At 42.1% G+C, this 20,479-nt stretch overlaps 1 protein-coding gene across 2 annotated transcripts in view; it reads right to left on the bottom strand.

Moving 5' to 3' along the window:
• Window positions 1–20,479, bottom strand: part of SPTLC3 (serine palmitoyltransferase long chain base subunit 3) — a 59,979-nt gene that overhangs the window by 33,176 nt on the left and 6,324 nt on the right. The window contains exons 1-2 of one of the 2 annotated variants that reach the window (XM_083607289.1): window positions 8,892–9,641; window positions 309–500 (exon numbers count right to left, since the gene is read on the bottom strand). In XM_083607289.1, coding sequence (XP_083463415.1) covers window positions 309–500; window positions 8,892–9,176 — 477 coding nt within the window. In that variant the 5' untranslated portion in view covers window positions 9,177–9,641. Of the gene's footprint in view, window positions 1–308; window positions 501–8,891; window positions 9,642–20,479 lie in introns of those variants that run through there. The other variant, XM_083607288.1, reaches the window with a different exon arrangement.

The raw sequence follows: 20,479 nt of genomic DNA, 5'->3' as shown, positions 1-20,479 counted from the left end.
TTGCTCCACATTATTTAGTACACTAGTCAGATGACTTTGATATTTTAGATAGAAATTCCAAAATGAAAAAGGCTAAAACAGTACTGTCAGTAAGGGATCTCTCTCCAACTGTGGCCTGACACATGCAGACTTCTGCCACAGATGTGTCTTGAGACATCCTATGTAGGGGGTTGGATGGAAAGCAGTATGGGAACCTGAGACCTGAAGGGCAAGTGTCAGTCGAATCCTCCACCTACAACCCTGTTCTGGACATTCCCTTCCTGTTTGGGAAGGAACCAGAGCATTCACCAGTTTTTGATTCTATATACCTTTTGTTCTTCCCGCTCTACAGCAACAATAGTTTTTTGGAGTCCACAAGCTCTCAAGAAGTCTCGCAGGTAGCCAAATGACGTTGCTACGACAAAACCCGCATACGTAAGGATAGACACATACATTGGTGCTTGTTCAAAGGACTCATTAAATGTCCGTTTGTAGATGCCTCCGTTTGAGACGCCATTTTCCTGAAAATGGAAATAAAGCAAGTTATAGCAATAATTATTTCACTTGGGCATAAAACTACAGCGTTCCTTAAACAAATCTTGCTCTAAACACAGTAATACATCAATTGTCTGAGTCTCAGCCACATCACTGGTTGTCCTATGTCTAACTATGCCTGCCCTCCATTTGAAATTAAGAGTCTTGGCTGGGATATTAGAAGATACTTAGATGGGACTGAGCGTGTTGGTATACTTCTTGAGTGAGCCATTTTTGCTATACCAAAAAACATGGATGGAAATGCATGGAACAAAATTACTGCTTCCTAGAACCAACTTGATGCTTGCCTCTTCATTTGCGCTTGCGGTCTGAACCAGGAGGAACAATCTAGCAATCTGATTCTGTTGGTTTAAAATAGCATGTCTGTAGGAAAGAGCACACTGTTTTAAACATTTACTGACTCATCCTGGAGTGGGTTCCTTAGGAGTTGCTCCATCTCAGTGAAAACAAATATTCTAGTTCATGTGCCTTTATTTACTGTATGGAATCTGGTGAAACTTTACTCTATATTGCTCTCTCCCTCTTTGCCCCACTCTTCCTTTGCCTTCTATCAACATTGTCTTTCCCCCCAAATACAAAGGGTCTATGAATATGCAAATATGTTAATCATGGATAGGCCAAAGTTCAGTGGTAGAACATCTGCTTAACACACAGAGGGGTCCCAGGTCTGATTCCCAGCATCTCAAAACAGTGCTGAGAAAGCCCTGCATCCAACTCTGAATAGCTACTGCCTGTTATATATAGAGAGGCAATGCTGAGGTCTCATCAAGACTTGTGTGCTTTCCAGGAACAAGTCCCATCGCTTTCCTCAACGAAAACCCACTGTTTACTGCTGAATTGGAATAAATGCCAAACAAGTTTTCTGCAGATTGAGATTTGTACTGATTCAGCATTAAACACCAGGTTTTCCGAGGAAATTGACAGGATATATAAAAAAAAGAACCGCCTGGACACTGATCTGGAAATCCCAATGCAAAAGGAAGTCTAGATGAGCCCTGAGTTGGATGCACCACTGGCCTGCCTCAGTATCAAATGTAAAGAGAAATTCAAGCACATTTTCATAATAATTAGCCAGGAAAACAGCTAGCATTACTATTTATGTTGATAGATATAATGTGAGAAAAAGCCTAATGGACACAGGAGAGCAGTATTGCCTTTAGCTAGCATTTACACTAAGGAGATAAGCGCAAAAGGGGAAGGGGTGGGAGAATGAGGATTCTAAAGCTTTCAGAAATAATTATTAGCATGTTGTAATCTCAGAAATCTGATCTACCTTGAAGCAATATTATTTTACTGCTTCATGATTATTAATGAAGGCAGGATTTAATACATCAGCCCAAGGAAATGGTTCATTGACACTGGCATCCAATGACCAACGACTGCAGCTTGGGAACATTCTTCCTCTTCATATCAAACTGCAGAGCAGAGCTGTCACAGTATTCCAGTATTTGGAAACACATGCTTACAACCACCATTTGTACCTTGGGCAACAGCATTTGGTATTGAAATGACCAACTTCCATGAAAAACTTGCAATAGTAATGATAAATATTAATAAGTACTGCTTAATATTTATGCATTATTAGTGCAATTGACTACCAATAATCTAAAATTTATGTAAATTAATGCAGATAAATACACAAGTGCACTCTTTTCTGTTTTTTACAATAGGTTTTATTGATTCTCAGTGTATAAAAACAATTCCAAAGAATTCCCCCATCCCAATCTACCCCACTCCTTCCCTCAGGGTAAATCAGTCCATTAAGTTTTGGCAAAGTCCAGTTTGTGATTTGGGTGGATGCCATTCTTCAGGATTATCAATGGAATATTTTAAAAGAGGATGCCAAATTTCAATAACATCATCTGTGCCTCTTGTACTGTTCAGTGCTTGCAGTCTTTGTTTCCACCCCTGATATAGCAACTGTCCACACATTCTGTTTCCAGTGAGATATCTGCAAATGTTCCAATCCTTTCCAGTTATGTGCTACTAATATGTGTACTGCCGACAGAAGAAAAGTGGTTAATTCTTTGTTGCTTTTTTCTGAAATTGGTTAGCAGCCCCAAACTTGGGGTACATTCCACCTGTTGACTTGTCAGATAGCTTATTTCCATAAATGCACTTTGCCAGAAAGGCTATATATGTGGGGTGAGAGTGTTTTGTTGAGTGCACTCTGTTTTTGAGCAACGTGGGTAATTTATAAATAATGCCATGTAGCTTAGGACAAAAACTAATTTATAGAAGAACTCCAATGAAAAGTAACAACTACAGGTGTGGCAGGAATCTTGCCTAACCAGGTAGATTACATATTCCCCCAAGCTGTATATTAGCACGAAGTTTGTAAGAACAAGGGGTCTCTTCAGGTGAACTTTAAGAGGCCTTTAGTGGTTGATCTTCAAGGTAAGTAATTGTGTTCAACATACATTAAAACGAGCTTGGTTTTGTGCTAATAATGAGACACAGAGATTTGGTATTTGGCTAGCTATTTTTAGACTTGCCCATTGGGCAAATGAGCCCATACACACCTAAACAAGTTTATGAAATTAACACGTATCTTCAACATTACACAAATCTTTCTGGAGTAAGCATTTTTCTAGTATTGTTTCAGTATTAAACTAAAATGATTTACGTGCGGTTTAAAACTTTCCACATGAAGCAATGGGCAAATTAATTGTGAGGGCTCTTGAGGTTTGTTCAGGAAGATCTAGATTCCTCCACATTTTTACAAACGGTTGCAGGTCACACACACCCATCTCCCTGAAGAGCAGCCAGCGGCCAAGACAAGATGAAATCACTGGCCAGTGTAGGATTCTTCTCTAGTTTTGTTCTCTTCCAAAGTTAACCAGAAACCCTAAAAATGCTTATGGAACAACCTTTCTCTCCCTTGTAAGAGAATTTGTATAACCCCAAGTCAGCAACTTGCCTTCCTGAAAAAATACAACAGGCCAGCAGCACCTTCAATTCAGTGAAGGAAACACTGGCAATTTATTAATTTGCTCTTGGTCTACTCTGTTCCAGTATCATTTAAAAATGAACTATTATTATACATGCACATGGAATTATTTGGCTGGATATGATTGTATTAATCCCCTAATTAAGCACCTTCTTGCAAAAACTTGAGATTATCAGTAAACTAGAGGGCCCAGTATGCAACAAAATAGTCTTTGGTACAGGGCCTCCTGGTGGTCAGCTTTCAAGCTTGACTATATTTTAGGCATATTTATTTAAGTTCAAGGCTTTTGACTAGAAAAGGAGCTATAAACCTCTTTTTTTCCCTTTTCCTTTTTTTGCAACTTATAAGACTTGACCACATAGCTATAAAAGACAAATGGATGCTTTCAAACACAAGTTACTATTCCTATTACATTTTGCAATTACTTTTGCCAGATTATTTAGTACGTTTCTCAATATTCCAGTCTGTAAAAGTAAACTTTATTACTTGTTGACAGATGGCCGTGGCAAATGTAAACATGTCATACAAGTGTCTTATTTGGAAGAATAGATTAGCGCTTTTCACTGCTCTTGTTAGAACAGGTATCTGAAAAGTCATTTTGGATTTTGATGCAAAAGTGCCTGTTATGCAACACAATTCGTACTTATGTTTTATTACTCTGAAGTACCGTATTTACTTGAATCTAATGCTCACCTCCCTGCATGTCCCTCTGTCTTTTATATTAACAGAAAACTCACTTCTGAGTGTGGATCCTTATGTAGCCAAAACCACACCATCCATACACAAGAGGGAAGGTGGGGGGAACCCAAATGTTTAAAGAAGTAAAAATTTCTTTAGGGTGAAAAAACCCCAATGCAGGGGGATACCCCAAAACAACACAAGGAAGACTAAACATGGTCAGTAGTTTCAGAATATTGACCATCTATTGGGGAAGAAGGAAGGAAATAGAAAACTGAGGAAGCGAAGTAATAAGTGGTATAGAATACTGAGGAAAAGAGCAGAGATAGCCAGAAGGAATTCTGAATAGGAGCATTCCAAACACTACAACCATTTGTTGCTGGCCCAACTTGTCCACCAGAATTCAATTTCAAGAACAAACTAGACCAAGCACAAAATTAATAGTTTGTGCTATTAGTCCCACCTTCACTAGTCAAGTCTTGAGATACCCTGGGGATAAAACCTGGAATTTTTGAACTCAGAATCTGGCAACCCTAATCACAAAATGCACAAGCTTTGTCTAGTAAAAAACCCAGCTTTTACAGATTCAAAATCACCATGCACCCATCCACCTGGCATCCACTTTCATGTCATTGTCCTTCTCTATGAATTCCTACATCACAATGCTTTTCTCCTTTCACTGTTCTTTCCAGGAAAGCACTTGTTAGATCATTAGGCCATACATGAAATTATTGATAGCATAACAAAACAACTGCTTCAGATTATCTATCAAGGAGGGTTGAAACACTCTCTCTTGAAGGAGTACGCTAGGCTTGGCCCAAATACACCAATAGTCCTGGTGGCATCCTTTTTTCATACACCGTACATTGTTGGATGCGGCCCCCTTGTATACCAAAAAATAGACCCAGGGTATCCAGATATTGAAATCTTTCCAACGTTAGAGAAAAGTACTGCATTGCCGCCTGGTGTTTAGGAACAGCAAGATACCAGTTACTGACAATAAGATGGAATGGACTTTTAATTTAGCTTCACCATGACAAAAGGGAGACTCTGAATTTAGACAAGCTGATCTGCACAAAAATGTCTTCCCAACAATTCTTAAGCAAGAGCTAAGTTTGACAGCCTGCAACTTGGACCAGCGGGTCTTCTTCATTTAGCGCCATGAAAGTTGAGAACTAGATGCCCGAAAGAGATACCAGGAACAAGAAGAATAAAGAACATGAAGAAACAAGAACATAGCTGCATGTATAAGTCTTGCGTATGTTATCCTTGTTGAACTCGTGTGTTGGTGCTTCCCATCAGCACCTAGTTGGCCACTGTGAGAATGCTTTGGGCCAGCCCTGCATGCCAGGAGTTTCTGTGTTCAATTTAGTATTTGGAACCAATACCTGGTATCTAACAATACCTGGTATCTAAATAGAGTCTAAGGAGAAATGTATTGGATCAGGCTAATAACCCACCTGGTCCATCCTGTTTTCACTGCTCAAAGCTCAATGACAACACGGTGCACAAAAACGCGCTGGGCTGAACACTGGTGACAGGATCGTGTCCTTCACTGAATCTGAAGCAGCAGGCCAGAACAGGGCCCCAGAAAGGTTCAGGTGTTGCCCCAGCCCCACACAGAGGGAGTCACCTTACTTTGCCTTCAACTGGAAGTGCCAACATGTACTTTGCAATTGTCTGGTTTAGGTCATGAAAGATCGAACCCTCACCATCTATAAATAAATATCATGTTTTGATCCTAATCAGAAAGATTACAAGCGAAGAGCGGTTTAGTTTCCATTTCAAAATATATAAATACAATATCCCCTAGTCATAGAAATGTACCATATTAGCAAAGTTGTATCAAGGCTGGAATATACCTGAAGGAATATACCTAGTATACCTGAAGGAGCATCTTCACCCCCATGGTTCAGCCTGGACACTGAAGTCCAGCTCCAAGGACCTTCTGGCAGTTCCCTCACTGTAAGAAGTGAAGCTACAGGGAACCAGACAGAGGTCCTTCTCGGTAGTGGCACCCGCCCTGTGGAACGCCCTCCCATCAGATGCTAAGGAAATAAACAACTATCTGACTTTTAGAAGACACCTGAAGGTAGCCCTGTTTAGGGAGGTTTTAATGTTTGATGCTTTATCGTGTTTTTAATATTCTGCTGGGAGCTGCCCAGAGTGCCTGGGGAAACCCAGCCAGATATGTGGGATAGAAATAAATAAATAATAATAATTAAGTGGGCATTGATTATGACATGATCTCACTGGGTGAATCTCTCCTTTTTTTCAAGGGGACCTTCCATTTGTCTTACTTTTTGCCTATTGTACTCTACATCGTCCTCTCTGCTATCTTCATATTCAAATTCCTTATTATGCATTTTTTCCTTCCTTTGGAGGCCTCACCCTAGTACTGTGCTTTGAAGATTCTTCCATTATATAGAACACAAAAAATCATTGAACTGCCCTGAGGCACTTCCTTAATGTAACTGGGTTTACTAAGGTTACACAGGTATTACCAGTGTTTGCTGCAACAGGCACATTTCTCAACATACAGTTGCCATGCCAAGGGGAGTAACAGTGAAACATGAAAAAGTACTGGGGTGGGGGAGTCCTCTCGGTGCTGGCAATACTAGCCATGAAAAGAGCGTCTCCCAAGAGGCTTGCCTAATTCCCCATTTGTTATCTTTTCAGTGCCAGGCAGATATCTTTCTTTAAAAACAGCCAACTTTAAAATAAAATTGTTCTATAAGATTCACTTTTGGTTTTATTTTATTGGGCTACCAATTGTTTTTCTATTTGCCCAAAAATGGTGTTTTATGCTGCATTTTATTGCTCTTGTTGATGCTTTTAATTTCTGCCTTGTATTTAAATGTTGCATTTTATTCCCTGATGCCCAGGAACATGTGCTATTTTATTTATTTCATAAAGTTTATACACTGCTTGATTGTAAAATAAAGCTCCAAAACCTCAAAGCAGTTGACAAAGAGAATAAAACAACAAAAGTATCAGTAGAAACCAACTCTTTAAAACATCGAAAAAAAATTAGAACCAGCAATAAATTATAAACAGATTAAAGCAGGCATCTCCAACCTTCGGCCCTCCAGATGTTTTGGATTACAATTCCCATCACCCCTGACCACTGGTCCTGTTCGCTAGGGATCATGGGAGTTGTAGGCCAAAACATCTGGAGGGCAGCAGGTTGGGGATGTCTGGAGTAAAGCATACATCATCATGCTACATGTCTGGGTAAAGTAAAGGTAAAGGGACCCCTGACCATTAGGTCCAGTCATGGCCGACTCTGGGGTTGTGGCGCTCATCTCGCTTTATTGGCTGAGGGAGCCGGCGTACAGCTTCCGGGTCATGTGGCCAGCATGACTAAGCCGCTTCTGGCGAACCAGAGCAGAGCACGGAAACGCCATTTACCTTCCCGCAGGAGCGGTACCTATTTATCTACTTGCACTTTGACGTGCTTTCGAACTGCTAGGTTGGCAGGAGCAGGGACCGAGCAACGGGAGCTCACCCCAGCACGGGGATTCGAACCACCGACCTTCTGATCAGCAAGTCCTAGGCTCTGTGGTTTAACCCACAGCGCCACCCACATCCCTACATGTCTGGGTAGGCTTGTCTAAATAAAAGCATTTCTAGAAGGCACCTGCCTGGTGTCAATAGGAAGGGAGTTCCGGAGAGTAGGTGCTGCCACAACTAAATATCAATTTCTTACAAATGTGCAACAGGTATTATGTGGCACCTTTAACGGGGCCAGTTCTACAGATCAAAGCTGACAAAGTGGGCATGTATGGGGTAAGGCAATCTGATAAAGAAACTGGCCCCAAGTTGTTAAGGGCTTTAAAAATACTAACACACTTGAACCTGGCCCAGCAGCAAATTGGCAACCAGTGCATATCTCTGAGCGCAGGTGTTATATGCTGACAAGGCCTCAGTTTTGTCAGCAATCACACTGCAACAATCTGACTGAACGGCAGCTTCCGGATCAGGTGCCACATAAAGCACATTCCACTATTCCGTTCTTGAAATAACAAATGCATAAACTACTATGGTGAGACTTTGCTGGTCCAGGAATGGTTGTATTTGCCATACCAACTGCAGTTGGTAAAAGGCACTCCTAGCTACAGAAACTACCTGCACCTCCAGTGACAGAGCACTTGCCAGACTGCAAACCTGCTCCTTCAAGGAGCAGTGCAGCCCTGCCCAGAGCAAGCAATTGACCAATTTATTGGATGTGGGAACTGCTCACCCACAGTGCTTCTGTTCTGCCAGGATTTAAGCTCACCATGTTCTTCTTCATCCATATCACCACTGCATCCAAGCAATGCCCCAGGGGCCGTGCAACCTTTCTCAATTAAGACGCTAAGGAGACATAGCATACTCATGGCAATGATCCCAATGATCCAGAGGTTTCATATAGATATTAGATAGCACTGGGGGGCGGGGCGGAGGGAGACAGTGCCCTGCAGCGTAACTTAGCTGTCAAGGCGCTGAAAGGCACTCTCCCCATGCTACTCTCCAGATTTGGTGCCCCCAAATGGCGCATTAAGAATGTGAGGAGAGCCTGGCCGGATCCGGCCCAAGGCCCACCTAGCCCAGCATCCTGTCCTCACAGGATGATGAAGCCTGCAAACAGGACGGTGTGCGATGGGAACATCATCCTGGGCACCACGGAAGCCATTAACGTGGCACGTTGAGAAGGCCCCCGTTAAAACCCTTTGGGACCACGGGTTACCTCCGCGGATCCCTCCAAAGACAATGCTACTCCGCTCTGGCCGTTGGGTCGCCCCTCTCCCCCGTCTCGGGGCTGCTCCTTTTCGTTGCCTCTCCTCGGCGAGCTCGGCCCGCTCTTCTCTTTCAAAACGTTGATCACCAGCTCTGCCCCGTGCCGCCTGGGCGCCTCTTGGCGTTCTCCTCCCTGCCGCGAAGGCGTGTGCCCTCCTTCCATGTAGGCCATGATCTCCCTCCACGTCTCCCTGGGGAGATGGCCCATCCATTTCTCCAGTCCTCTCAACCCCATCGAGAAATGTGTTTTTTGAAGGAACTGGCGCCTTCGGGCTCTCTTCTGCACCTTCCCCAAGCCTTTCCTCCTTCACAGCCTTTCCTCCAAGCTCTTCCAGGATTCAAAGAAGCTCCTTCATTAGAAACAAAGGACCCTCACTAAAAATGGCTCATTTAAAGGAAAGGCGATGGCAAGAGGGGGGGAAGGCTCTTTTGAATCTTCTCACCCCTTCAGCCTTTTTTAAAAATAACTTAGTTCTATACACAATATAAAGGGACGCTTAAGGCTCCCTTCATCTTCTCAGCGGTGTTAGAAGAACTGTCTCTTGGGAGGCGAGACGTCAAATTCACAGCACCCTTTTTTTTGGTGGGAAACCTACAAAAGCCTGTGCTAAACTCTGAGGAGTCCCTGAGGGGTTAATAGGAAGGCCCGCCTGTTCCCATAGTAACAGGCCTAGTGGCTTGTTGCGAACTGCCCTGAGCGCTACTATAGATGATGGGCAGTATGCAAATTTAATAAATAATAATAATATTAAATAGTAGCTGCTAGTGGATACATTAACCCTTCAGAAAGACGGAACACTTTGCACTTGCTTCAGATGAAATGTACGCTTGAAGTTTGCTCAGAAAAGATTCTACTAGCTTTGGCCCATCATGCAGCACTGTTCATAGTTAAATCCACCCTGATCACACATTTCCACAGAGAAATGCAGAGTGTTGGTCAGGTGTACATACAGTGGTACCTCAGGTTAAGAACTTAATTTGTTCTGGAGGCCCGTTCTTAACCTGAAACTGTTCTTAACCTGAGGTACCACTTTAGCTAATGGGCCCTCCCGCTGCCACTGCACGATTTCTGTTCTCATCCTGAAGCAAAGTTCTTAACTCAAGGTACTATTTCTGGGTTAGCAGAGTCTGTAACCTGAAGTGTCTGTAACCCGAGGTACCACTGTACTTGGAAGGCGTTTTTAAATTTGCTGGGCTATTAACATACATCCAATACGCCTATCTTTATATGATAATATATGCAGGCCTGATGTGAAACAGAGACATGTTTTAATTCAAAGACATATAAAAAAAACACGATTAGAGACTTGCACACATTCTTTTTTTAAAAAAGTTATGAACGCAGAGGCAATACATTCATGGACCAGCACTGTAGAGATAGTTTAGCCCATGCATGTTGACAAACTTTAAATAGACTTGGGTGGCGATTTCAGTTATACACATACTTGTATCTTTTATTTGTTTTCTGACTATGTTTAACATAATCCAGGTCTAGGGAAAGTCTTGAAATAAGTGTATGTGTGCATTAACTAGAAAAGGGACTAGAAAAAAGTTTGCATGCTATCTGGATATTCTGTATGGTCATGGAAAAGTGTTTTACTGTCCTAGAAAGGTCCAAAGGATGATGTGTAGCAGAAAGTTTTCTACTATATGTGCTCCCACACAGGGCTTATCCACACTTCCTCTTAGTCCGACTGCTTTTTTCTCAGTGAAAACTGCTCTTTAGCCCTCAATTGGAGCAAATGGCAATTCGTTAATTAAATCATGTTAGTAGTTCAGCTGGTTTTAGATATTGAGATGTTTAATCAACCATGTGGCATACTTGCATTACTCAATACGGTTGAAATCCATCATGTAAACATGTCAGTGACTGAAAATAATATTCTGAAATGCAACGTTTTTTCATGGAAAACCTACAACACTGATTGAAAGAGCACACGTTTCTCAGTATCCTGCTCTCACCTTTGAATGGGTTGGCAGAGTGTGATCAAACAGCATGTCTTATGAACAGGCTGCATTATGCATCTTGGCCCCATTCTACACAAACTTTAGAATGACATGAGGGTGATCATTTACTGTATTTGTTGGCAATGTCACCCTATTTATTTGCTATAGGATCCTAGAACTACACAAATTAGGGTTTAAGAAAAAAAAGCAAAGCAAAACAAAACAAAGCAGAGGCTCCTAAAAGGGTTCAAGACATACAAATGAACACAACACAGGAATACTGTTGTTGACAGAAACCACATTCATGGGTTCTGGAAAAAGCCATGGGAGAGAGACTGATGTAGTCACATAACGTGTAATCAGCTGACTAAAGACACAAATAGGATGTTAAACCGACATAAAACCAAATGAGGAAGCTAACCTATAGATGGTTACAGAAGCACAAGACAGATCTTTTTATTCTGTTTTTCCACACCCCAACCCACAAAACATTTAAAGTTCAATTGAACAAAACTAACAAAATAGATAAATAAAATCAGCACCAGCATCAATCTATATAATATTTTTTATAAGAAACAAAAACAAAAAAGACTTAACCTTTCTCCTGGAAGACATTCCTATTTCAAAAAGGAGTTTCAAAGGGAAGTTGCAAGTAAGGAAATGGTTCGGGCCCAATTCTGAGCATCTACAGAAAACCTCAAGCTGCCAGACCCCAATGCTGGGGGCGGTGGCGGTATACACATTAAGTGGTACTCCTTCAGACATTCTGACATCCAGTGCCCAGATAATTCAAAGGCAAGTAAAGCTCAAAATAAAAGAGAAGGGCAGCACTCTGAAAACTTGAAGCCAAGTTTCAAAATAATGCTGAAAATACAAAAATGGGTCAGAAAATGCAATACACACAACAATACAATATACGTTTTGGCGTATCACCTCAATCGGGGCAAATGTATTTCTATGCCATTTAGTGGTACCATCCCATAACATGGGAGCTGTGCACCAATGAAATTGAGTGTGCTGCTTGGATGTTGGGTCGTGAGATGGAGCTGTCAGGGCACTTGCATTATGTTTTATGCTTTCTATATGTCCCTAATAATATACTGAGCGCTGCTTGTTAACGGGTGATGTAACTTTGGATGTGCAATCAAGGAGTTTTCACTGCTATTTCCTGCCTCCTCTCCCATAACCAGCACAAGTTTCACTAACAAGCCCTGCTATATTCAGTAGGATTTTCAGAAGTGAATATGAACCACTTCGGAAACATGTTGGGAAGCAGTTTATAAATATCGACTAGTAGCCATAAATTCAATGAGTAGAGATGTCTGTTATTTGCTTGGTATCTGCAATTGGGTAGGCTTTCTGTACTTCACATTTTTTGCTTCATCACAGGGTCAACACATTTTTGCTAACCACACTTGCCAACCAAATATTTGTCATGGCTCCTCCCACTCCCAGGTTTGTTCCTGATCTTGTACTACAACTCTGAAATACAACAAGAGATGAGAGGAAGTTCTCCTGGTCTCTTTTTAGGCCCTAGGCTTGGGGCTAGAAAGGGGAGTGGGTCAGAAAAAAGCTCCCACCCCATAACATTTCAAAAGCTGTAGCAGGGTGGAGAACAGATGCTTTCTCTGCCTCTGCAGTCAAGGGAACTCCAACATGAGAATGCTTGGGTGCAGAGGTGGAGCAAATCGACACACCTCCACCTTAACTTGGAAGGGAGAAGTAGAGAGACATCAGTTTCTTCTGCCCCTACATCCCTGGACACTCAAATCTAGGAGCACCTGTGAGACTCGGGGGCAAATCCACACACCTCTTCCTTTTCACTTGGAAATGGAAGGGGGAGGTGCACTGCCTTATTGTCTTGTCTCTGTGTCCAGCGGGCATTTTGGGTGTGGAGCACATGCCAGATCAAGTCAGTGAATGCCTTGCCTCCTCCATCTATCTCTGAAGCTTGAGATCCAAGACAGACACTGTTATGGCTGTTAATAAGCACAGAGCCAAGACCAATCCAGGCTTCAGTTGGATAGCTCAGTTGGTACAGCATGAGACTCTTAATCCCAGGGTCATAGGTTTGAGCTCCACATTGGGTAAAAGATTCCTGCATTCCCTCGTGGCATCTTCCAACTCTATGATCACAGAAATGAAGATGGAGTAGGGTTCATCTCCTTTCTGGCTCTAGGTTTGGAAGAAGCCTTTGATACATCTTGATGGCCAAAGACTAACTCCCCTTTTCTCCATGGCCAGGGTGGGATTATAGAAACTTGGTCAGTAAGCAGAATGCTGCAAGCAGTGGGTGCTCATAAAGAAGTCCAAGGCAGTATTATGGTGAAACCTGACACCAGGCTAGTAGAAAGTACTGGTTGTCTAACCAAATAACCCAAGTTATATAGTCTCCTGAGCAGATACCAGTTTAATAGCCTTGCCACTGCATTCCGCACTGCTGAGTTTCCAAACACTTTCCCCACAGAGTGCACCAAAGGAGTCTCCAACCTTGAGGTTACCAGAGCATATAAACTATGTACATGCATTGTAATAAATGAGCAAACGCCACAGATGCCATCTGCAAATTAACTAGTATGGCTGGTAATGTTGTAATGCATTGTGTTGCAAGATGAACATACACAAAATCCTTTCATCCTTGTATGTTTTATTAGTGGGTAATGAAGCGCATTCAAATACTGTCTGGTCACAATGGCAGTATAGGCCTTTGACAAGAATACCATGCACTAGCTTTTAGGTTATTGTTGTCATAAGTTTGAAATCCCAAAGCTGGTGCTTGTGGTCATTATGTCACCTTCACCCACCCACCAAGGCTCATCACCCATTTTTTATATTTACTTAATTCATATTATTATTTTTGCTGGGGAGATGGGTTGCCTACTTTTTTGTCTATTTGTTTTTTTGGTGTGTGTGTGTGTTACCTGTTTTTTTTTTTTTGGGGGGGGGTGTTTCTGAGCATCACCAGTTGTTGTTGGTTTTCTGCTATAAAATGTGTATTTTGTAGTGCTCACTAGAGTTACTTGAATTTCAAAAGGTTCCCCTGGGCCTAAAAGTGTCAGGGAACTTTGCTTTATATAGGTGGTAATTATTTTAAAATTTTAAAATAAATGAGGCATACAATTCCACCAAATTAAGAAGCACTCACAATACAGAACAAGCAAATAAATAAATAAAATCTTCTAACATTGAGATGGCACCGGCACAACACATCACATGTTCCAAGTGTGATCTTGCAACTATTGTTAGGTAGGTAACCTGCTATTCTTTGATAAATACAGCGAAATTATCACAAATCCTCAAAGTTGACAAGGCAGGGCTGTCCCCAGCTCCCACTGTTTGCTTTAACTGTGCAACCACTAGCCATATGCTTGAGGGAACTATAGCAGTCAAGATTGGAGCTTTATACTGATTTGGGGCTCTACGCTCATGACATGCTAATTTTTGCAACTAGTCCCATGCAGTCGGCAGTGGTCCTGAAGAAAGAGTTATGGAAATTTTCACTGGTCTCTACCTTGAAGGTGAACTTCTTATTAACGCCTCCTTTGGGGCCTGAGTCAAAAGTCAGGGTGGGACATACAGGGAGATGAGCAGTGGAATGGTCTGCAGGCCATGAACCCATACAAGTCTTTGTCAAGTCAAACTCAAGACCTCTCTCTAACGTTTGTATGTGGCTGGTACCTTACTCCACAACATCCCTCCTTTGTGTATCCAGGTGCATCTTCACGGTGTTGGAGGGTGAAATATACTCAGAGTCGCAAAGTGATTTCATGCTCTTTATTCAGCTCATAGTGGTGAGGAGGAATGAATGAAAGTCCCCTCAAGGTATCTGCTTTATATACATTATTTACACAATGGGCTGCACATGATTGGCTAATTCCGGAATTCTACTGTAAGCCAATCAGGTTGTGGATTCACTTCTATCTGGAGCATGATTGGGTGGTTCCTGCCAACCAATCATACTGCTGCATTGTTCTAGGACCAATCAGACTGCTGCATTCTGAATCCTATTGTTCTAGGACCAATCAGACTGCTGCCTTTTGGATCCTATTGTTCTAGGACCAATCAGACTGCTGCAGTTTGGATCCTATTCAACTCAGTACATAACAGAGGGGCTGCCATGTAGTGGGTATGTATAAACACATGTGGCAGGACTGCTCAAAGATGGCTATATTTTGGAATGTGTTCACTGAGATCTCTTGGATAACTTAAATAAACTATTATTTCTGCACGAAAAGCTAAGAGGCTCGGGGTTTTCCCCACAGGCCCCAATAGCTGTAGGTTATGAGAAAGCTAGAGCAATAATCCACCAACGAATTTGGGATGAGGAACTGCAATGTCACGTGAGTGAGCAATAACAGACAATGGGAGAGAGGGTTCACCTCAGCAAAATATCTGTCAAAATTGCAAATACCTAAATACAGGCAGTCGTTTAGCCTCGCTAGATTCAACGTGCTGCCATCTGCCTTACTGCAGGGCAGATTCAAGGGTAAACCATACGTGGAACGAGTCTGCCCCTGTGTCTTGATGAAGGTAGAAACTGTCTCTCATGCCTTGTTACGCTGTCGTTTCTATGGGGATATACGCTCGGCATTTATCACCCGTGCTATACAAAAATCTCCAAATGGGTTCAAACTTCAATGTCTAAAATCCCTGGTAGAGGACAAGGTTCCAGAGATCACGCCAAAGGTGACCAAATTCTGTGCGACTGCCATAAAACTTAGGGAACAAGCTGTGCTACCGTAATGACTAAGGCCTTAAATGAAAATTTTAGGTTATATTTTAGTGATTAAGATTTAACTTACATATTTTTAACTGCTGCTATATCTGTATTGCCCCTGTTATACCCAATTGCAAATTCAAATGTATCCCTATCGTGTTTTATGACTTCCCTGATATTGAATGTGAGCTGCAACTGGTCTGTGACCGAAATTAATAAATTCTATTCTATTCTAACTATTATTCCATCTTTCTACCTGGCAGTTTTGAATCTTTTTATGGAAACATAACAGGATTTGAAAAGTTAAGAACTTATTTCTCATTGTTTAACAACAGCCAGGGATTGTATTGCCAAATCCTGGAAGATCTTTAGCCTTAATAATTTGAATTGCTGGTAATCTAGGGTTTGACAAACTGCTCTTCTTAAAAAGATATCTCATAAACTAAAAGTATTTGAAGGGTAGAAGTCAAATGACCTATCTATCTATCTACACACACATACATGGCATGATTCTGTTTGTTATATGAATATTGACTACCTTGTACCATGTTCAGAAACAAAGAATTAAACTGCACAAACCTATATTGAGAATGTGATATGAGTTGTCACAAGCTTATTGAAGTACTACCTAGTATTGTTCAGTTTAATGGATTTCAGTATAAAAAACATTAGGCAAAGGTGGGGAATATGACAAGGTAAGGGACAAACTGACAATATCATCTAATAAAAAATACAGCTGACAAATTATGCAAGCATTTCTTAAGCCACCCTTACCAGTTGCTCTACAAGTTTTATGGTTACCGAGCATAAATAATTCCTGTTCCACTTAATTCAACTGGTGATCCTGTGTACTGAATATGAAGAAGCAAAGCCATAAGAGAGACATGTAGTCAGATACATTAAGAAGTTTTCAAACATCACAAGTGTAAAACTTGTGTGCATTTCACTAGACATATTTTAAGTGGAGGCAATCCCTTGAAGATGTGACATTGCAGTGCTCCATGTTTTAGGATAAAGCCCTACTGCCATCCAGTTTTGTCATACCTGAGAAAGGCAGTAAACACCTAGAAAAACCCATTGTTTTAAGACGGTATTCTCCCTTTTGCTTCTCATGAAAGGTCCCATGTCTTGGGGTTCAACACTGCCTGGTTCCTTCATAGCTCACAACACCCACACCAACTTACGGAAAAGTCAGCGGTGAAAGGGTGTTGCAACTCACATTTGTGTCAGTAAAAGCATGGACACAGATTCCTGATAGTACATCTAGTGCAGCAGGAAGTGTTTAAGAGATAGAGATAAAAACCTAACCGACTCATTTAAGTTTAATGACGAAGCTGGCTTGGCACACTAGGTACTGTAGTATACAAGTCTTTTGATACAAGCAGTCCCTAAACTCTAATTAAGTAAGAATTAATTGATGAAGAAACTAATTAATTAATAATTAATAATTTAAGAATACAAGGTGTACTCTTTATAAACTAATATAAAAAAAATCACAGGCAGAGGCTTACCCATGATGTGAAAAGATGCCGGAGTCATGGGAAAATAGAGCCAATTTAGCTACTAATACAGTATGGCTTGGAGAATACAAAATGTACTCTTTATAAACTAATATAAAAACAAAACATAGGCAGAGGCTTACCCATGATGCAAAAAAAAGAAAAGATGCCTGAGTCATGGGAAAATAGCGGCAATTTAGCTACTAATACAGTGGTACCTCGGGTTACAGATGCTTTAGGTTACAGACTCCTCTAACCCAAAAATAGTACCTTGGGTTAAGAACTTTGCTTCAGGATGAGAACAGAAATCACGCGGCAGCAGCGGGAGGCCCCATTAGCTAAATTGGTACCTCAGGTTAAGAACAGTTTCAGGTTAAGAACGGACTTCCAGAACGAATTAAGTTCTTAACCCGAGGTACCACTGTATTTAAATAATGTTACAGAAATTCTTATGGTGACCCGGTAGAACAGCCATGGGAAGAGAGAAGCCATATTCAAGCTGGTCCCAGGCAGGCCAATGGAAGGGGTCTCACTTCCTCCATAGCTGTCAACATTTCCCTTTTCTTAAGGGAAATTCCCTTATTCTGAATAGGATTCCTCGCAAGAAAAGGGAAAAGTTGACATCTATGACTTCCTCCCCTCTCCCACCACCCTTATTGTCGTACAAATACCACTCCAAATCCTACTGCTTCACCTTCTCATCTTCAATAGGCAGTGATTGACTATTCACTTATCTATTTGTTTCCAATATTTCTGATGGCACAGTGTCTCTTCTCTTGAGCCATTTGAATACTTAGATACAGAAGCAAACGCTCTCAATGGACTTCATGACAAAGCCCTGCTATAGAAAGGGGAAAGGCAAATATATACCTTCTGCAGCCCACAGTGAGGAAAGCAAGACAGATTATAATAACAACCCTCTCCGTTTTTTTAAAATTAGGTTTCTATGCTGCCTTTTCTTCCAAGGAGCTCAAGGTGGTGTACATGGTTTTTCTTCTCCCCGTTTCATCCTCACCACAGCCCTGGTGAGGCAGGTTAGGCTAAGAGATGGTGACTGGCCCAAGGTCACCCAGTGAGCTTCATGGCTGAGTGGGGGTTCAAACCCTGCTCTCTCAGGTCAGAGTCCATCACTCTAACCATTACGCCACAGAAATGGAAGGGGGCGGTTGATGCTGCACTGTTACTAACCTGCCTCTGTGCCTGACACCTGGGTTTGCCTCTGTCCCTCACAACCCAAAAAAAGGTTGTTACCATGACCTTTTACTCCATAGGCCTCATGCTACATCTCTGAGATGTAACAGGAGGCGGGTTTTTTTTTTGTGGGGTATGGATCTGATCCTCTCTCAGGCTCTATAACTGGGAAAGTGGATGATGGGATCAGAGAAAAAGGTCTCATCCCATAATACTTCTAAGCCGGAGAGAGTGCAGAGAAACAGATGCTTTCTCTGCCTCTGCACTCAAAGGGCACTCCAGCGTAGGGAAGCTTGAGCTCAGGGGCACAGCAAGGCGGATTTAATAACACTACTGTTACCCACGAGGTTCCCAAGAAAGCATGCAACACATGCTGAGCCCCGATGGTGGTGCCAGGAGCAGTGTTCAAAATTCGCCAGGTGCATTTTGCACCTGGCTATTGGCCACTTGCGACCAAATTAAGGTGCCTGGGCACCAGGATGATGCCTCACATCTCTATCATCTGGAGTGCATGCCTGGGGATCCTTGGATCTTGACTGTTTTCACACACTAATTCCACATCCTGTAGAATTCTATCTGTTATATTTTACCGAAACGAATTTCAGAAACCAAAAAGTCATATTGAAATACAGTCATACCGTGGTTCTCGAACGTAATCTGTTCCAGAAGTCCGTTTGACTTCCAAAACATTCGAAAACCAAGGCACAGCTTCCGTTTGGCTGCAGGAGCTTCCTGCATTGAAGCAGAAGCAGTGTCGGACGTCCGGCTTCCGAAAAATGTTCAAAAACCGAAACACTTTTGGGTTTTTGGCATTCACGAGCCAAAACATATGAGTACCAAGGCGTTCAAGAACTAAGGTACGACTGTATAAGGCTTTCGAGTCATCTGGCCCCAAAATAGCCACTAGGCATTCCATTCTGGTGACTGTAACCCTGGTTTAAGGAGCCATTTGGCACCTACCGGTAGCTTATATATCTGAGTTTCTAACACTGGGTCAAGGGAGAAAGTAGCAGCCTGTAGCTCAGTGAATGTGTGCTGGTGACCTATGGCGTTTGCCAGAGAGAAGTGACGGTGGTGGTGAACTTGGCAAATGGAGTCATGTGTCCCTGCGTAAAGCCATCGAGGGAGCAGACAATGACAATTAGATCATGAAATCTAATTTCTCTGAGAGGCAGAGTATACCTGCACAAGAAGGCAGACCACCAAGAAGCCAATCAGAAAAAAACAAATGGAAAAACAGGATGCATGGAGAAAAACAGTAGGCTCTGGCTCATTCCGTTAATCCATTTCAGTTTCCAAACACAGTCTGCTCCTCACAGGTAAGCACAGAGAACATCAATTAAAAACTGTCCTATGCATTTTAAACTCACCTTGTTACAACATTAAGATAATCCTTAACAAGAAGAGCCACAAACAGAGAGTTGGAAGGACTGACTGTACATAAGGCAATTGCTGGGCCTCTTCATATCTTACGAAGGCTATCAGCCCTCTGGGCAGTGATCACATTACACTTTTATTTTTGCACATAGCTCTTGCGAAAAGAAAACTAAGTGGTTGCGAAGGTTTCTTCAAACCTTCTTCCCCCTCAGTTTGCGGAGTCATAAAAATTGGTTGTATAACTGTAGATGCCCTACATAAATAGCTAGTCCCTCCTTCTGCTTTGCCAAGCCCTCATGACAAAATGATCTCTTGTGGGGGCAGGTTCCACCTGTAATTGCATTAGGCAAAAATGGAGACAAAGACACCTGTCGTATTTAAACGAGCCACCATCTGAACTGAACATGTCCGTTGTTGTATGTGCACAAAAAGGCAAAAAACAGCAACTAAAAATAATGGGAGGAGAAAAGGAGTACAGTGGGGCTTCCATGTGTGCAAGGGTTCGGCTCTGGGGGTTTTTGCACAAAGGCAACATTGCACAAGCCAGGAACCCCCAAAACTGCCCTCCCCATGAGGCTGTTTACTGGGGTCTGGGAAGGTGGTGTGAGAGCTCTGGGACACTGTCAGAGCTCTTTACTCCCTTCCCAAAGCCTGGCAAGTGAGGGAAACCTGCTGGTCTCAAACAATATTTATGAAATCAAAATATGGCAACTCTTGTCTGCAAGAATGTCTTCTTCAGCAGGGGATCTCCAGGTCTCTTTCAAACCAAGGTCCTAGCAGCACTTAATCCAGTGGTTCTCAAAGGGT

The sequence above is a fragment of the Podarcis filfolensis genome (assembly GCF_964270895.1).
Source record: "Podarcis filfolensis genome assembly, chromosome: 3".
Taxonomy (NCBI): domain Eukaryota; kingdom Metazoa; phylum Chordata; class Lepidosauria; order Squamata; family Lacertidae; genus Podarcis; species Podarcis filfolensis.
Note: the sequence above shows the minus strand (reverse complement) of the source record. Positions and strands in the feature narration are given on the sequence as shown.